Source organism: Rhipicephalus sanguineus, chromosome 10 (assembly GCF_013339695.2).
Source record: "Rhipicephalus sanguineus isolate Rsan-2018 chromosome 10, BIME_Rsan_1.4, whole genome shotgun sequence".
NCBI lineage: Eukaryota > Metazoa > Arthropoda > Arachnida > Ixodida > Ixodidae > Rhipicephalus > Rhipicephalus sanguineus.
Window position 1 is genome coordinate 130,502,001 of NC_051185.1, and position 18,311 is coordinate 130,520,311.

Genomic DNA, 18,311 nt, shown 5'->3' on the forward strand with positions numbered 1-18,311 from the left:
GACGAATCTCTCGTGCTAAGCAGCAAGGGTGCCAAAAGAGGCACGTGAAACCTTTCAGGCGTCGTGCCGAAGGGGTTGTATATGAAATTCCCCTGAGCTGTGGCAAGACCTACATCGGTCAAACGGGTCGGTGTATCAACGACCGCCTGAGGGAGCATGCCAACAGCATTGGAAAGAGTGATGGTGCGCACCTTCCCGCGTATGTCAGGTCATGCTCGTGTGTGCCACGTATTGCGCAAGCTAGGTTTATCGGCAAAAGCAGAGATCAAACACAAAGGGAATTACTAGAGGCGTGTCATATCAGAGGTAAAGGGTCCGCTTGTGTCAGTGACACATCCATTGTGCTGTTTCAATCTGAGTTGTCCTTCTTTAATGAACTGCTCACGTCATGTCATGTTTGGGGTAACTTTTTCACACCACTGCGCATGTGTGGAAGCTTACCTGTTTTTTCAGCCTGCGCTGGCGATAAACAGTTGGTAGTTTGGCGCTCTTCTGTCTCTTTCCTCCGGCCCTTTTTCATGTTTCTAGCTTCGCGCCAGTTACGATATGTTCAGTATTCTTGGTAACTCAGCATGGTCAGATGAAGATCCTTTGACTTGAGGAATAGGTCCTTGACTGTAAGAACCATTCTCTCTGCCTCTTAATTTGATTGAGTGTTGCAATTTGATTGAGGTTGCTTGTTGGAACCACTTTAAAGTGGTTCCAACACTTTTAAAGCCACAGCTAGAAAGACTTGCTTCTTGAAAATGGCGACCTCAGCATGGAAGCATGTGTGTGCGCTGTCATTAGCTACGCTGCGGTCATTTCACGGAAAAAGAACGCCTGTGGAACATCTGCATTCGTAAAGTAGCTGGCGACACAGGAAAACAAAGCATGCACTTGCATGAAAGCGTGATGTACTGACCCAGCTGGCAGGAGGGGTAGATGGAACCTAAAGGGACACTAAAGAGGAACAATAGATTGGTTTAGATCGATAAACTGCGCTTTGAGAAGTCTAACGTCGTTAATTTCGCCATCATAGGTTTATTAATAGAGGAGAAACAATCAAGTTCAAAGTTTCATTTTTAAATTTCGCGCTGAAATCTCTCCGCGTGATGTCACGGATTTCAATGTGTATTTATCGTATTTTGGCGCCATTAGCTCAACAAGATTACCCCAAACTTGGTATGTTAAGTCTATGGACCCCTGAGAGGACAATACACTTCATTTTTAACGATTAGGAACTACGTAGTCCCTAGTAGGCACCGTCAAAATATGTGACGTCACGGCAAATGGTGCGGAAACCTCCAGGTGGCGTCGCCACCCACATTTCTCTTTTTGCGCGTTTTCTCACTTACTAAGCGTCTTCTTGCAGCAAGCGTGGCGTTTTTGGCATCGTGAAAGAGTACTTTACTAATACGAGAAAAATCGTTTTGCTCTTCAGTGTCCCTTTAAAGGGGTCATGAAGCACCCCTCGGGCTTGTTGAAGAAACACATCCTGCGGAAAGCTGACACGGCTATGAACTGCCCAGCCAAATATTTCAGTCGGGCACGCCGCGTAAAGGCTACACGCGGAGCGCGAAGTAGCTGTTTGCTTAGGTGCCCTCTCTCCAAACAGAGGCCGGTTCTCACTCACGTCGGTGGGCAGGGCGCCTGTCAGCTGACATCGCGTATCTGTTTCTCCGCGTTGCAAACGACATAGCATCCTCATTGGCCGATAGCCGACATAAATCGAGAGCGGCGTTCGGATCAGATGCGCTTCTTGCCATGGGGTGCCGCCACCTACCAGTGCCGCAATCCTCAGTCTGCTAACTTTACACGGTAGCCACACTCGCGTACGCGAATCACAGCTGGAGAGCGAAAGCGTTTCATGACGCGCGCTCTTTCCCCCGTGTCATCCCTCCCTGTGTAGCTTTCACTGCACTCGTCGGGACGAGAATCTGCGCCAAACCCCCGTAACTCCGCTCGTTGTTGACGGACTCGAGAAATTTGTGCGGCAATCGATTCGGGAGGCAGCAAACTCCGATAATGAGGTCATCAGATCATTACTTAGAAATGTGGTTCATGACCCCTTTAAGGTTACCATGTCTTGAAAGAGGCACGCAATATAAGAAAAATCTCATGTACGCAAGGTTTATTCCAGCATTCTACTACACGTGTAGAATGTCTACCTCACGTGAGTTGTTGGGTTTTTGGCCGAGAAAAGAGGGAGCCCAGCCAAATAATGCCTATTCATCCATACTGCGGTATTGCATTATCAACTACAGTAGGAATAATTCCTAACTGTTACAGTGTTATTTGGTGCAATTACAAGTTTTTGTAAGATGGCAGTCTTTAATTTGACGAAATTGATTGCATTACACAAAGCAATGTATTTACTTGAAGATACCATTTTGTTTTTTGTTAGTTTGCTTGTTATATAGAAAAAAATCACAGTTTCGCCGCAACGGCGAAGCAATGAATGCGATAGCAACAAATTGGAATGTAACGCGAACAACGGAAAGCAGCTCAAAATTGCCAGCGCGTCGCTCGAGCCCAAAGAACGGACACTGCACGAGCGCGCACTATCATGCATCACAGCTCGATACTTGAAGCGGTCTGCTGAAACATCAAGCAGGACGCACGAAACGAATTAACAGGTACACACAGGACGAGCGCGAACTAAATGTCGCAGTTGTTACTTATTTCTGTTTGAACAGCCCGCTCCTTTCGCAAATGCGGCCGCTGCAGTGAGCGAAGTGACCTTCGTACGCTCTGTGACTTCAGCGCGGACATCGCGGAGAAACCACAAGACATACAACCCCCCGCCCGCCCCCTTCTTTCCTTGGAATGAGCGCGCGAAGGCGACCACGCCCTTTAGCGCGAAGAGCCTCGGCGTTCGCATAAGCGGGGCGACGACCTGTAAAGCGCGCACATCGCGCCATCTCGCTGGTGAGTAAGAAAGCACGCTGAAGTAACTGGTGTATATAAATAGCTCGCTGTTAGCGCGCTGAAAGACGCTACTTTCCGTGGCTTAGCCGTCTAAAGGTACGTACACACTGTCGGAAAGCAGGCCGCGGCGGCGTCCCGCTCGTCGGAACCTCCGCGCGGCAAACAGTGGCACGCTGTCCACATTGCCGGCGCGAGAGTCATCAGACAAGGGCAGACATGTCCAGGAGCGCGCGCCCGCCGGCTCGCGATTTCTCCCCGAAAGACGGAGAGGGGTGCCGCGGGTGAGGAGAACAATGTCTGGTTACTATGACGACAGCCTGTGTGAGAACAAAGAAGAGAGAAAGCAGGCGCTGATTGGCGGTTTGCTTGCGCGGCAGCCGGCGACAGCGGCAAAAATAGGTCCCTGAGCGATTGCTTTGGTGGCAGAAATGCGTTGGCACTCCGCGGGAGAAAGAGAGAAAAGCGGCGTCTCGCGACCGGTGAGCGGTGCGCGGGAGAGGGCCGCGCCGCCAGTGTGTTCGTACCTTAACGCCGCGCGTTTTTATCTTTATTTACTCATACTGTCAGCCTGTCGGCCGTTACAGGGTGGGTGAAAAGCAGCGCTTTTGCATAAAAAATAGAACTAACAAAACACACTTGCGAGAGGTCGGCCGTTCGCTTCTGCACGTCGGAAAGTATTTCTGAATTATTTTTCTTTGGGGCTTATATATATATATATATATATATATATATATATATATATATATATATATATATATATATATATATATACGGTGCATAACGGCGGCGACTGCAGAAATCATCCGCGACTCTCTATATAATTGCTATCGCAATAAACATTTGATCACTTTCATCATGATTGCCTTCCTGAAGAGTTCACGCATGGCACATAAGTTTTAGTACTCAACAAAGTGTGTTCAGGATTTATCAACAGTCCATTTGCTGCACCAGCCTGTGGGATGTTCCAGAAAAAGTATGGTGTCATAGTTCATGGTGTATTATTAAGACACGAGGATTGTCGTACTCGATGCTCTTCTGTGATGAAGTGATCTTTTGATGGCGCTGCGTTCGGGGCTGCAAGCTGAGGTTGGCCAACGCTTTGTGCAGGTACTGTTTTCCCTTTGGGAGGCCGGAGGGTGCCCTCAAGGCTACTCTGTCCCTGCTAGAAAGGGTGAGTATTTAATACTGCACACCTAATGCTTCGACAATTCACAAAAGCAATAAAACAATGAGATGTTGATGATCTCAAGCACTGTGAGATGGTAAAGCATTTTCCAGGTTATTGAGCCTTGTATTTTCTAAGGTGTTGGCAAATTTAATTTTGCTGTGTCTTTGAATGTACTAAGCAATACAGTAAACTGAGCAATAGTTGGGTGATTCCACGTAAGATCGAACAATCGATGGCTGGTCGACCTCTCAAATTTATTTCAAAATTTTATATATTATTGCCTGATGAGTGGAAAGAAGAGATCCGCAATTTGTTTTGCCGCCAAAAATTTTTTCGAACCACAGGAAATCAACAATGACGAAGAGGTGGAGGGGAGCTCTCATCCGAAGCAAAAAATGTCCCTTTTGCGATGTCTCATAATCGTGTCAGTACTCCTTTAATTATCGCAAAGAAGCCAAAATTTCGCAGTTACCGACCTAGGCATATACGCTTTGAAGAAACGTTTAACGCCCGAAAGATCAGTGACTGCCAGTGAAACGCACTACTTGTGCTACGCGTGCTTTTGCTACCACTGCAATGAAAGATCTTCACGGAACGCACAGTTTAACGATGACATTCTTATGCCCCGCCACGGTGGTCTAGTGGTTATGGCACTCGACTGCTGACCCGAAGGTCGCGGGATCGAATCCCGGCCGCGGCGGCTGCATTTTCGATGGAGGCGGAAATGTTTGAGGCCCGTGTACTTAGATTTAGGTGCACGTTAAAGAACCCCAGGTGGTCGAAATTTCCGGAGCCCTCCACTACGGCGTCTCTCATAATCATATGGTGGTTTTGGGACGTTAAACCCCAGATATTATTATTATTTGATGACATTCTTATGCCCCCTGAAAAATAAATCGATGTCATTAACCAGATCACTGCGACTACGGGTGTACGTGCGTTCAAGTCACCCCAGAGGTGTTGCTGTTTCGAACTCAATCGGTCTGAGGGCGCGAAAACGAGCGCTCACTGCGCCGTCTCTTACAACGCGCGCCTGCTCGGTAGCCCCGCGCTCATGGCCGCTGCAGTGACGAAATAATTTCAAAATTAACGTCTTCAGTGCCGGCGACACCTTTTTCGGTACCTGCTGGCCTTTTAATAAAAAGCAATTCAATCCTGCCTGCATTTTATACACTTGCTGGGCAAGAATTCGGAATTGCCAATCCTTGCCTAAGGGTCTCATTGGAGGGGTCGTAACTATTAGTGCAACGACATTATGCAACATGTTTTCAATGATTATGAAAGCTGATATGGAGGAGAATAAGTGGACAAAGTTTAAGAACTATAAAAATGTTTTTTTTTAATTGTCGTCAGAAATTTTCATTGTCCGGTGTTTTCTTTAACTCAGCCCGATCATATCTCTTCACTGAAAATTTATATAAATATAAGATTCGGCAGTGTGGTAGATAAGCGTGCGAAGAACGTAATGCGCAATTTTTTCGCTCTGCTACAAAGATTTTTCGAGATAAAGACCTTCAAAGTAAAGAAAATAACGTTTCCTGGGCCAATTTTGAGTTTTTTTATAAAAACATCTACACTACACATCAAAACTAAAAATACCTGAGCAGAAGCAAAAATATGCATATATTTAGTTAAAGAAATTTCAGCTACCTAACTTTAATATATTTTGTGCAATTCATAACGAAAGTTGGCCAAAACAGCAGAGCGGATGAGCGGTCCACTCCACCTCTTCGTCATTATTGATTTCCTGTGCTTCGATAAAATTTTTGGCGGCAAAAGAAATTGCGGATCTCTTCTTTCCACTCATCAGGCAATAATATATAAAATTTTGAAATAAATTTGAGAGGTCGACCAGCCATCGATTGTTCGATCTTACGTGGAATCACCCAGTTAATTTATTTTAACTTCATAGTGCTATGGTATGCTTTTATTGTACTGTTATCTGCTTTTGAATGTACTGAAACAGTAAATTAAACCATAGTTATTTGATTCTAACTTCATAGGGCTATGGTATGCTTTTATTGTGCTTCCGTGTGACTTGCAAGTGCAGCTGAGATCCCTTGCATGATGTTGAGGGATACCCTTTGTCAGGCCTTTCAGTCTTCAGCCCCGGCGTCCTCCACTGTAGGAAAAAAAAAAAGAAGTTTGCTTCCTTGCTAGACATATTCTTGTGACTGTAACAATAGCAGCAGCCAGGACATGGACAAATTTCTTGTTTGTAGTTCAGTGAATAGACATTAGTGTGTTTAATCGCATTCCAGCACGATTGCAATGGCGGCTACTCTACAACACAGTCACTCTAGCGTTGTGTCGAGAGTAATGATCAAGGAGGAGCACCACTTGAGTTTCATATGCGCTTTGCGTAGCCCAACCAGCAACCTCCGCACAGTTTTCTGTTGGGGTAGTGCACAGCTATTGTGCCTGCATATGGCTCTCGTAGAAAGCAATGCATCTTTCATGGGGAGCTAGAACACCTTGATGGCACACCTGCTTAGCAGCATTCCATCTGACACATTTCATTGTGTACTTAGAAATGCTGTTGCTGTATCTCTAATATTGCACAGAAGCAAGTTTTATTTCTCTTTGAGGACTTCCGACTGGAGTCGCAAAGTGGGCGTGTTCGTAGATCCAACTGGATGCAGTGCTATTAGCAACAACAATATTTTTCAGACCCAACAACCCTATATACCACGAATGCAACACAGATCACATGGTTGTAACAACCGAGGAGCGTGCGTGAGGGATTCAGACTTTTAAATAGTGGTGCTCCTCACTGAATATCGCAGCCCCACGCCGTAGCAGAAATATTCTTCACGGAAGTGCTGGCTGCACGCGCATGTTGTAGGCGATGGCTCTTTGCAATTATTAAGATGGAGAGGTGGGCTAGTTGGATACGGTGCGTGAGTGGAAAAAATCAGCGCCAACAGGATGAAGACACAAGACGAGAAGGACACAGTACGAGTGCTGTACTGTGTCCTTTCTTCTTGTGTCTCCGCTGTGTTCGCGATGAATTTTCCCCCTGATGCAATTAGTAAGTTTCAATATCCAAGCTTCACGTAGCTTCTTACCTTGAGGACACGTGTGATGGCTGATAGCGGGCTTCGCTGCTTACGTACCGCACTGCGGCACCGAGTACTGGCCTACCGTATTGTTATGTGCCACTTACCTAGGGGACGAATAAGAGCAGGAGGATGGGTTGGTTCCTGCTTCGCCATCTTACACAGAGCTGGTCTGGCAGCTTCCCCTAATTGTTCTTTTTGCGGAGTACATGAGACAACAGAACATTATCTGATTCACTGTAATAGATACTCTACCTTGCGCAAATTTACTTTAGGTACCGTCTTCCGACTCCTTAGATTAGATTTAAGTGCACCAAATGTACTTTCTTTCGGGGCTTTGTCTCTTGGATGCAGTGACGGGAAAATTGCCGATGCCCTGCAGGAGTTTCTTAAAGGGTCACAGAGATTTTAGGCTATAAAATCAATTTGTACTCCTGTTTTTCTACTTTTCCAAATTACTTTTTTGAATTCGAATTCTCCCCTTCATTGCTTATATTAAATAAATATTCTATTATTCTATTCTCAATATTTTTTGTTTCATTTTTACTTCGTTCATCTTCAATAGCAAAAAATTTAAGCTTTATTTTAGGAATTATATTTTAGAAACTATCCGGTTCTTGGCCAATCCCCCAGCGTAGGTTTGTGTCAGAGTTTCTAGAATCTACTCTACTCTAAATCTTGGTTGTTGTCTCCCTGACCACTGTGCTCGCGTAGATATTGTAAACACAGCCTTCTTCTCCCCGTAACATCTTTGGTGGAGGAGATGGGTATATCTGAAGCACACACAGCGGGCGTCTTCTTGGGCAACCCATCATGTCGACAGGCAGGCTCGTTGATCCACCCTCCGTTACGCCAACTGAACCCAGCCAAGCGTCGGCTTTTTCTCATCTTGTAGACCTACTCACTTCATCCGTGTTCGCTCATTTTGACGACTTTGCACCTACCGAAGTACGCACCGATGCCAGCGGTCATGGCATTATTACTGTTATCGGCCAAAATCAACGTGGTCAGGATTGTGTTATTGCATACGCCAACCGACTTCTTTCCGCAGCTAACGCAATTATTCCATAAAGCTGAAATTGATTTTCTTTCGCGATATGTTTGATTTTTCCGAGGATTGTTGTGGCGATGCGCCTGCGCAGCCTGTTGGTATATATACCTGGAGACAGTGCTGGGCAGTATCGAAGATACATGTATCTTCGATACTATCTTACACTCTAAGCCAAAAATGGAAAAAACGAGAGTAACTGCCAGTTTTAGTCCTAAAGACCAACTGTTACTCCCCAAAAAGACCAACTGGAACAAGATGGCTAACATGGCTCAAGTTGGGGGAGTAAGCGTTTAGGGTTAGGTTGGAAGGGAGCAACAGAAGGACGAACGGCAACAGTTTCTCTCGGCGCGCAACCGCTGCTCTCCTGCAGGACGCACCCTGTATCGGTCGATGCATGGGCCACATTTTCTTGCGGGCTGGCATAAGGAAACTAGTTTTTGTAAACTGAACAGAGAGATACGCACGCTAATAGGGACATTTGGCTTGTACGTGAACTTTTTAATGTTACCGTGTTACCGGAACACATGTTTTAGAAAGGTTTTACCTCCCCGTACGTAAACGGATACCTTTACGTTTGAATAAACCATGAAATGTTGATGATAACGGCATTTAAATTATATTTAATTTATATAAGATTGTATAACCGCTGCAGAAATATCTCGAGGGGTTTTTAGCGTAGAATACCTGGTTATCCGACGATGGTGTCGCCATCTTGTGACGCTTCGTGCAACCATAGTCGTGGACACGTTTGTTTTCGCCTAGTGTTTTAGAGGGGAAAAAATGACTGAAAAGGTAACTCATTCGTAATAATGCCGCGGCAAGGCATTTACACCAGAAGTGGAACGCACGATGTTTCTGAAATAACAAATTTTTGCTTGCCTGCTTCATCTTGTTCCCGCTAGATGGCGTCACCTATCCAGCCTGTCGGGGTATTTATGTCAAGGCTTCTCACGTTTTTACCGCTTCGGTATTCTAATTCTAGGTCACTCTAGTGACTCTAGCCGCTGAAACAGAGTGATCGCAATTACCGCTCGCACTTCGGCTTAGTTTTTACTCGGCGGCTGGAGCCTCGGCAAAGCGGGTATCGCGAGTAGCCGCGAACGAATGTGGATTTTCGAGATAGGGCCGTAAACGTAAAGCCAATCCGGAGAGTAGTTCACGTTCCGTAAAGGCCCTCGTATGCGCAGATTCGTTCCGGCAACTCGTAACACGGTAACGTAAAGCTAAAAGCCCACAATACAAGCTAAAATCGCCCAATAAAAGGCATGGTTGCACTAGAACGCCAGCACCTGAAGCTGTTGTCGTCGCAAGTCAAATGGCGTGTTTGCGTATAACATTTGGCATAAATATATAGCCTGAGAGTGTGGCAATAAAATGCGAAGCTTCACGAGACTCCGTGTATACTTCGCGACAAACAAGCGGTTGAGAGAAGTACACAGTTGATAGACTTTACATTTGCGGTTTTATGCTGACAACGAGACTGACAGCGAGCTAACGCCGCTGCCTCCCCTACCCCCTCCTCTCTACCTTGTCACTGGCTGATTTTGGCGGGAGGACAGTTATCGCAATCGGGTCCGGTAGTTTGAATTTGTGTTTAATCTCAGAGCAAACGGACGTTATCAGCTCGGGCGGTGTTGTCTTTTCAAAGGGGAGGCGACTCTTCCGCAAAAAATAATATTATTAATATTGATATTAATAATAACAATGATAATAAAGAAGAAGAAAGCACACCTCCGGGCAAAAAAGAAAAAAAGAGAAAAAAAACTGGCCTTTTAGCTAGCGCAAAGGGAGCACGGCAAAGCCTGTGTTTTCGCGAGAGACTCATTGCCTTGACGTTTTCAGATGTATACATTGTTACCTTCTATTCTCTTTCGAACATCACCACTGGTTCTGCACGCCTATACTCATTTCACTAACATGTCACAACACGCAACGACCCGTCGGTACCTACATAACCCCGTTTCCTTTCAGACGGCGCCGTAGCGTTTGGTGGCGCAGTGGTTAGCGTGCGCGCATGGTGATTAAGTGGTCGCGAGTTCGAATCCTGTGTGTTTGTTGCGAATTTTCTGAAATTTCTTTCTGAACGAGATGTCTGTGTATCATTTGTACATCCAAACAAATATGTGTATAAACTTCAATGTGCTCTGGAAGTCAATCAAAAACGAATTTTTTTTCGGCCCAAGAAGAAACTAAGGAGTAACGGGAAGGAGCATCCGTTGCTCCCTTGAGGAGCATCAGAAAGGAGTAACAGTTGGTCCTCAAGGAGAGCAACAGTTCGTCCCCTTGCCGTTGCTCCTTTTAGGAGAGTAATGGGAGTGGCAATGCACTTGCTCCCTCAAAGGAGGAACCCCTATACCCCCGTTGCTCTCTTTTGGCTTAGAGTGTAGATACTCTTTGTGTATCTTGTATCTGTATCGCGATACGTCTCGCAAAACAAGTATCTGTATCTGTATTTCCGATACATTGAAGAATGTATCGTGTATCTTAAGATACAAGATACTGCGGTCGCACCACCACCATGCGAAGCAATAGACGTTGGCCGAGCTCCGCTTCTCAAGCTGATACTGCTGCTACTAAGTCACCAGAATATAACTAAAGGCAGTGACATTATTTTATCTCTACGCAATAGTTTTCCAGCGAGGATAGGCGATAAGCTCTAAGCGTCCCGATGTATTGGTTGAGCAAGGTTACGAAGTGGCGGTCGCGTCGTCTCGACACACAGGCGCGCGATCGTCTGCGCCCAGCTGAATTTTTGTTTAATCGTTTATTTCTTTTATGTTTTGTCAGTGCCATGACACTTGGCACTTAGCCACTCTCCTGTGCCGCGTACTAGAAAGCGTGCGCCGTCTTTCGCACACATCCTGATGCCGCTGTAAAATCCTTATCCAAGTTCCTCTTGTGTGGTGCTTCGTTACGAAGTCTGAAGAATGCAAGTATGGCGGGTTGTTTTGCCTCTCGTGGCATTCACACATCGGCGATTTGAAGTATCTCGTGGATGTAAGTTTGCGTTACGTGCAATGAGATTCACTTATATGCAAATAAGATTCTAACAGCTGTAGCTACAATGGCGCCGATGCTGGATTTAACAGAACAAGCATTCAACTAACAGACGCTATCTTGGCGTGGCTCAGTTTTTCCTTTATTCAAAGAGTTTTAAAATCGTAATTTGATTGTTAGCAGAAGTTTTTTCTTAGCTGCCCTTCTTTTCCATCCCATACATTACCTATGCCTCTGTAAAAACTGCGCGAAAAGCGTGGACAAAGGGAGAACCGGACGGCACAAGCGCATCCGGTTCTCCCTTTGTCCACGTTTTTCGCGCAGTTTTTACAGAATGCATTACCAACTCGCCCAACAGTCTGTTCTTCTATGCCTCTGTATTGTTTTTTTCTGCCGTCTGCTTACTGCAATATGCCTTTAACGTGCTGCCAAGGTAAGCTGTCTGCTTCATTCCTATTAACTGTCTGCGTCATTTCTGCTACTGTTCTTCTTCAAGTGGTACATAGGTTTACATATTTACATTCCACTTGAATTTACTGTTATGTAAAGGTGATGTTGAGAACAAATATATAATAATCTGGGCGCGCCTGGAGTATACAGTAACGACAATTCTGCTTACTGCTACGTAATATGGCAAAATTGAGTTTGCATTATAATACCGTAAATTAGTAGGCGCCATCTTGAATACGTTCGCGAAGGCATTGGAGAAACACTGTTATATCAAATGCTCCGTTTTTCTCATGAGCGTCCCAAAGAGTCGGTTTACGCCATTTTCCATGGGCACTGAATTTAATTGTCGTAGCTATTAGGGGTTACCCTCCGCGGTGGTCCGGTGTTTATGGCGCTTGACTGCTGGCCCGAAGTTCCTGTAGCGGGATTTCGATGGAGGGAAAATGGTAGAGGCCCCTGTGCTTATGTGTAGCGATACGAGAAACAGCGCGACACACGGGACAGTGAAAGAGACGGACCAAGCGCTGACTTACAACCAAGGTTTTATTCCATACATGGGGGTATATATAGCACACGCAGCATGAAAGGAAGGAGAGGAGAACAGTGACGTTGAACTTTGTTCACGAATTCTATGAAAGCTTCTGAAAAAATAATCATCCACTAGACAGATAGGCAATTTCCCTGGTGAGGAGCGCTAACGAAGGCACACTCACGCACATATCACCTTTTTTGTCAATGCAAAATGCCTCATAAATCTCACGTGCTCGTTGATCACTGTATCGCCGAAGTATCTTACATTGATCGAACATTGCATGACAGCCGCATACGGAGCTGTGCGCAGCTAGGTGGCTGCCCACAGAACCCCGAATTCTATGAAAGCTTTTCAGAAGCTTTCATAGAATTTGTGAACAAAGTTCCACGTCACTGTTCTCCTCTCCTTCCTTTCATGTTGCGTGTGCTATATATACCCCCATGTACGGAATAAAACCTTGGTTGTAAGTCAGCGCTTGGTCCGTCTCTTTCACTGTCCCGTGTGTCGCGCTGTTTCTCGTATCGTTGAACATGTACCAACCGGCCCAAATACGCACCTTAGTACCTTATGTGTAGGTTTTAGAACCCCAGGTGGTCAAAGTTTCCGGAGCCCTCCATAGAGAGTCTTTCATAATCATATTGTGGTTTTTCGACGTAAAACGCAACAATTATTTTTAGCTCTTGGGGGTGCTTTCTGTACTGTGTTTCTATACTTATTCGCTGTGTTTGATACGGAACCGCTTTTCTATTTTATACTTAGATATATTTGTTTTCGTTGCTTAGGCTTCCCTGAATTCTTTTACTGTTGCTAATCATCAGGTAATCGGATCTATAAGGGACAATAGTGTGAATAGCGTGGGTGTCCTGCAGCGCTTTGCGCAACTGTAAAATACGCCTGAAACATTTCTCGACTGCACATGTTCTTGGTGACGTACACCTGTCCGGTGATCCCTTATTGCGAAAACCGTAATATGTTTACCTGCAAGGTAGAACTCCACAGCGGTATTTGCACCATCGTGCGGAGGCTTCTTATCGAAGTTCATATGGCTAGTTTATAACCCGCTCGCTGGTCCGCAAGCGGAGCAGCGACTAGCTCCCATCAATTACAAAAGCTACAAGCAAGAACAACTATCAGCGAAATGTATAAAGAACTGTCATGTTAAGCAGCTGAAACAACGCCAATAAGTTGTTTCAGAATGACAGATATATACCCTGGACAAGAACTACAAAACTTTTGAGATACTAAGCGTTTTCATTCAAATGAAGCACAATTGATCGTAGTTAATAAATTTTCAAGCGAACATTTATGTGCATAGGCGTTTAATGCTGCGTTATATAGATATATATTAACAAATTTGAGAATGTATCGAAGTATCTTAAGATACATTTGGAATGTATCGTATCGGATACAATCAGTGTTGCAGTATCTTGTATCTGTATCTCAAATACTTCTTGCCTGAGTATCTTGTATCGTATCGCGATACAATTTCAAAGTATCTTTGCCCAGCCCTGCCTGGAGATTTGCCTCAATAAATCAGTTGTTAGTTTGCACCTGTGCTCGTCTGGCTGGTCTTCTCTTGTGTTGTGTCGTGTTGCGCTGTTAACGATGGTTCCCATGTAGAAGACTTCTTGCTCCACAACGTTATCCCTCAGCACAGGTCTCCGCGGCAGTTCTTAACCGACCGTGGCAGCCAGATTCTTTTGAAGGTCATCAATGACATCCTGACGTCTTGCTCGACCAAACACAAGCTAACCACAGCCTACCATCCACAGGCGAATGGCTTGACGGAATGGATGAGCCAAACCATTACCGACATGCTGGCAAGTCAGCCGACCACCAAGATTGGGATACAGCATTGCCTTTTGTCACGTTCGCGTAAGCACGTCCCAGCATGAGGCGGTTTTCTTTCTATTATCCAGCTGAAATCCAACGTTCCCTATTGACAGGATGATGCCTCCTTCCACGTGCCCACCTACTGAGTATGCTCAAGAAGATATTGCCCGCGCCATCCATGCATGTCAACTTGCGCGCATTTGGTTAACCGAGTCGCATCCGAACCAACAATCCCGTTATGACTGCCGGAACAGAAACGCCCACTTTCTTCCTGGATCTCTTCTCCTCCTTTGGTGTCCAGCACGCCATGTTGGGCTTTCTGAAAAATCTTATGTTCCATTACACCGGACCATACAGTGCATGCCGCCAAGTGACTCAGGTGACCTATTAAATCGAACCATTGTCTTCGTCCCCATCGACACAAGCCCGCACTGACATTGTTCATGTTGTCCGTCTGAAACCATATCATAAACCAGACCCCACTGATACATGTGTATAGTGAATATTTTCGCTACCGTTTTTGCTCGAGTGCACCGAGTCGGTGCTTTTGATGTTGGAGGGTAATGCTATGTGCCACTTATCTAGGGGACGAAGAAGAGGACGGGTTGCTTCCTGCTTCGCCATCTTGGTTTTCACTCTGCTCGTGTAAATATTGTAAATACACCATTCTTCTGTCGTCTCCCCGTAAAAGTACAAGACACCTTCAAAGGCAGCGTCCGTAAGCGTATCTATGGGGGGGGGGGGGGGGGGGGAGGGCGGCAAAGGGGGCGTTTAGTTAGGGGGGCAGAGTTCGATAGTGCTCATTGTCGGCTGCACACTGGGAAACCAACGGCTCTGGCGTAGTTCTTGTTCATCACGGAAAGCGATTGATTATATAATGAAATTTGCCCTACGATCCTGCTGTGAAGATTCCTCCGTGTCACGACCATCAATTGTAGGCTCTCTGCGATGCAGGCTGCCTATACGATGCTTTCACCCCTAGTGCTCCTGCATTGCAGAGGAGGTTATGGCTGAGTAGGGACGTTAGAGCACTCTGTCATGCTTTTATTTTGTTCTGCCTGGCCTGAAATGTGCATCTTCGGCGACGCAAATACAGCTGACAGCCAGTAAACGTTTTATGGCCCGATCAAACGCTCTTCTTTTTCAGGAAAATAACTTTTTTCTTTGAAAACAAATAGCATCGCCACTGCTCCATATCCAAGCTGCTGTCAGTCGATGAATGGGCAGAAATATTGAGTGTGTAAGTTGTGCAGAGCCAGGAGAGCTAAACAAGGTTTCTGTTTCATTATTCGAGTAACCTGCTTTGCCATCCTTATAACATGGTAGCTTGCAGTGATCACAGCGGCTTGTAACAGGGTGATAAATAAGGCAGTGTACTCAAGCACATAGAGAAGCCCAGCTTTCAAGCTTGCCCCGCAACTTGATCAACCGGACCATGGAGATGGTCAGGGTGCACAGTTTATGCACTAAGACTGCCCAACTGCAAAGGCTCTTGCCTGGTTCTAATTATGTTAATTTCTCTCTGTCCCTTTTTCTCGGCAAGAAGGAGTTCAGAGAGAGTTGTATACGCGCACGAACAGCTCAACATCGTTATACTAAAACTAAAAAATATTTATTATATGCATAAGAATGCACCTCTCCAGCTGCTATAATGTGAGTGGCGGGCAGCCTTCTTGAATTAAGTTCAGAATGAGACTCTCTCCGGCTGTTCGAAAAAATGTTTAGGTGTTGTCCAGCATAGTAATGCGCTGTTTAGTATGCACGCGTCATTTTAACGACGCGAGTTTTCGCAGCTTAGGACGCCGCGTAACAAGAAGGCGATTTTATGGCACAACAAAATTTTTTTACATATAGCGGAGAACCAATGGCCAACACTATGCCGCATTGAAAATAGTTTATTCTCTTAATGTTTACGAAGTCGCACATAATTGTTCAGTACGTGATGGATCAGTTTCGCATATTAGTTGCACCTCATTATGAGCAGGTGCTGTGGCATGAACCAGAAAATTTTTACCAATCATGAACAGCTAACGTTTTATATGGAAGGAAACAATGTGGTGTAGTTTAAAGTTACAATGGCCCACATATTTTCAAAGAAAATTGAGCTTGCATCGTTTGTGTAAGCGTATTTATCTGTAGGAGCCAGAGGGGAGGAGTAAAGGGCCACTTGCCCTGTTTTCCTTCCGTCTCAAAGCTGTCAAAGTTAGGAGGGCAAAGAACGACATCTAGTATATACATTCATAATCTTATACATACAACCCGCTCACTCGGGTTTTCATACAAATAAAGTGACTGCACTTTGTCTTCTTCCCCAAAAAAACTTTAAATTAGAGGGTTCTCACTGTAAAAAAATGGCACTTGGTTTATTCTGAAGACTTGTGTAAAGCACTTTGCTTTGTGAGCTGCATGTTTTGTTTAGAAAGTGAGAATTTAAGGTATTAGAAACAGAAGATTCTTCATACTCATCGTATTTAAAACGCCGAACGGAGACTGAAATTTGCAGATGGAATGCGCGCATGAAGAACAGGTTAAATATGGCGTTCCCCGGGGAAGCATTTGGGGATATTTTCTATTTATAATTTTGACTTACGGAATCGCAAACATTGATAACAATGCTAAAGTTATAATCCATGCTGACGACACCAGCTTGTCAACGTGGATTTTTGGGCTAGTTGGTTATATGGCACTTGGTTTATGTTCAGCTTATTTCAGGGGCGTAGCCAGGGGGGGTTGAACCCCCCCCCCCCCGAAAAAATTTCTGGCTACGCCCCTGCTTATCTTCTATGGGAAATTTAAGCTCAAATTTATCAAACTTAGTAAAAAGAACTAACGAGACTCCGATTGGTATAATTTGTGTTAATCGAAACGAATTAATGTTACGATACTGAAACTAAGGCAGTATTGTTTCGTCTTGAATTGACTTGTACAGTGCAAAATAAAACTTGGATGGCAAAGAAGCACACATAGGCAGCGCATGACTGATACTTTATTGCATACGACATAAATGCGAACATGTACACGTTTTCGTTTGTGTAGTCTAGAGGCAAAGTGGAAAGTGCGCAGACGAGAGCACCAGATAAAATATGAAAATAATTATCGATTACCAGCACGAACATTCAGAGCAAGCCACTGATTCATAATACAGTGATAGGCTCAGTGACAAACAAAAAAAGTCATCATAGAGACCTACGACATTAACAGAAACAGTACGAACTACACCAATGAACTGTCTGTTGCCTTAACCCTTTGGTGGACACAATGAGGGAACAAATGTTATCGTGCTAAAAACCTTTTTCGTGAGGTACTGATCAGTTCTTGTTTCCAAGAAAGACATCCGAAAGTCGAGAATTACTTCATTGCGAAAAAAAAAGTGAAACCACTGTCCACTTGAAACAGTTTATATGTTCCTCCTAATTGTGCAAAACGATTTGCACGTAGCGAAACGCTACACACAATGCACATGTACTTCGTGCGGACTTGTGTTTCGCTAGTTGAGCACCAGCGGCACCACCGTCGCGTGCCAATCATGTTCGGGTTGTGAGTGTTTCCGGAGAACGGCTTCTCATTCGGAACACGTCATCGCGTGCTCTAGCGAGGGTCTTGTTCTGGCAGACTTGATGCCTTCAGGTAGTATGCGAGGGATTATTGGTCAGCTGCCGGCTCGTAAAAGGATCACGCGCTACGTGACGCCAACAGGCAGAAATTGAGTGTTCCACACTCGCCGCCATGGCGGCGATCGGCGCTGACTAACACTCCTAGGTTTAAATGCACATATATGCCTCATAAGTGAATGAGCCGAAAGGATGACCGCCCGTAGCTCAGTCGTAGAGTTATTCGAAGGTCGTAGGTTCGGTCCCTGCCGGCGGCAAGTTATCTTTTCGTCCACTTTACTTTCTTCACATTTATATCCTAATTACTACAAATAACATCCCCTATACTTTCCTTGGCATTATTGTCTGTGAGTTATCATATTATTGTGTCTAACAAAGAAAAACTAGCCCTTAAAAGTCACCTTCTTCCCTTGGGTTAAACACGTCATGCATATGATAAGTAAAGTCTTCCAATGGTTCGTATTCTACGCAAAAATTTCCATGTTCGGCCTACATCTATCAATATACTTCTTTAGAACGAACAATTTTTGCTACATAAAAACAGATAACTCTATTCCCTATTGAAAATCGTGGGTTGGTGGATGCTGGAATTCTTGGTGGATAAGGCGGAAACAATAGTGGACAAGGTGGAAAGAATAGTGGATATGGTGGAAGCTGTGGTGGTCATAATGGCTGATGATGGCGAGACTGGAAAAAATGG

General features: G+C 44.9%; 1 protein-coding gene across 3 annotated transcripts in view; it reads left to right on the forward strand.

Moving 5' to 3' along the window:
• Positions 1-18,311, forward strand: part of LOC119372450 (calcium-dependent secretion activator) — a 1,123,203-nt gene that overhangs the window by 420,513 nt on the left and 684,379 nt on the right. For all 3 annotated transcript variants that reach the window (XM_049419575.1, XM_049419577.1, XM_049419576.1), the window contains one exon: positions 4,018-4,081. In XM_049419575.1, coding sequence (XP_049275532.1) covers positions 4,018-4,081 — 64 coding nt within the window. The remainder of the gene's footprint in view (positions 1-4,017; positions 4,082-18,311) is intronic.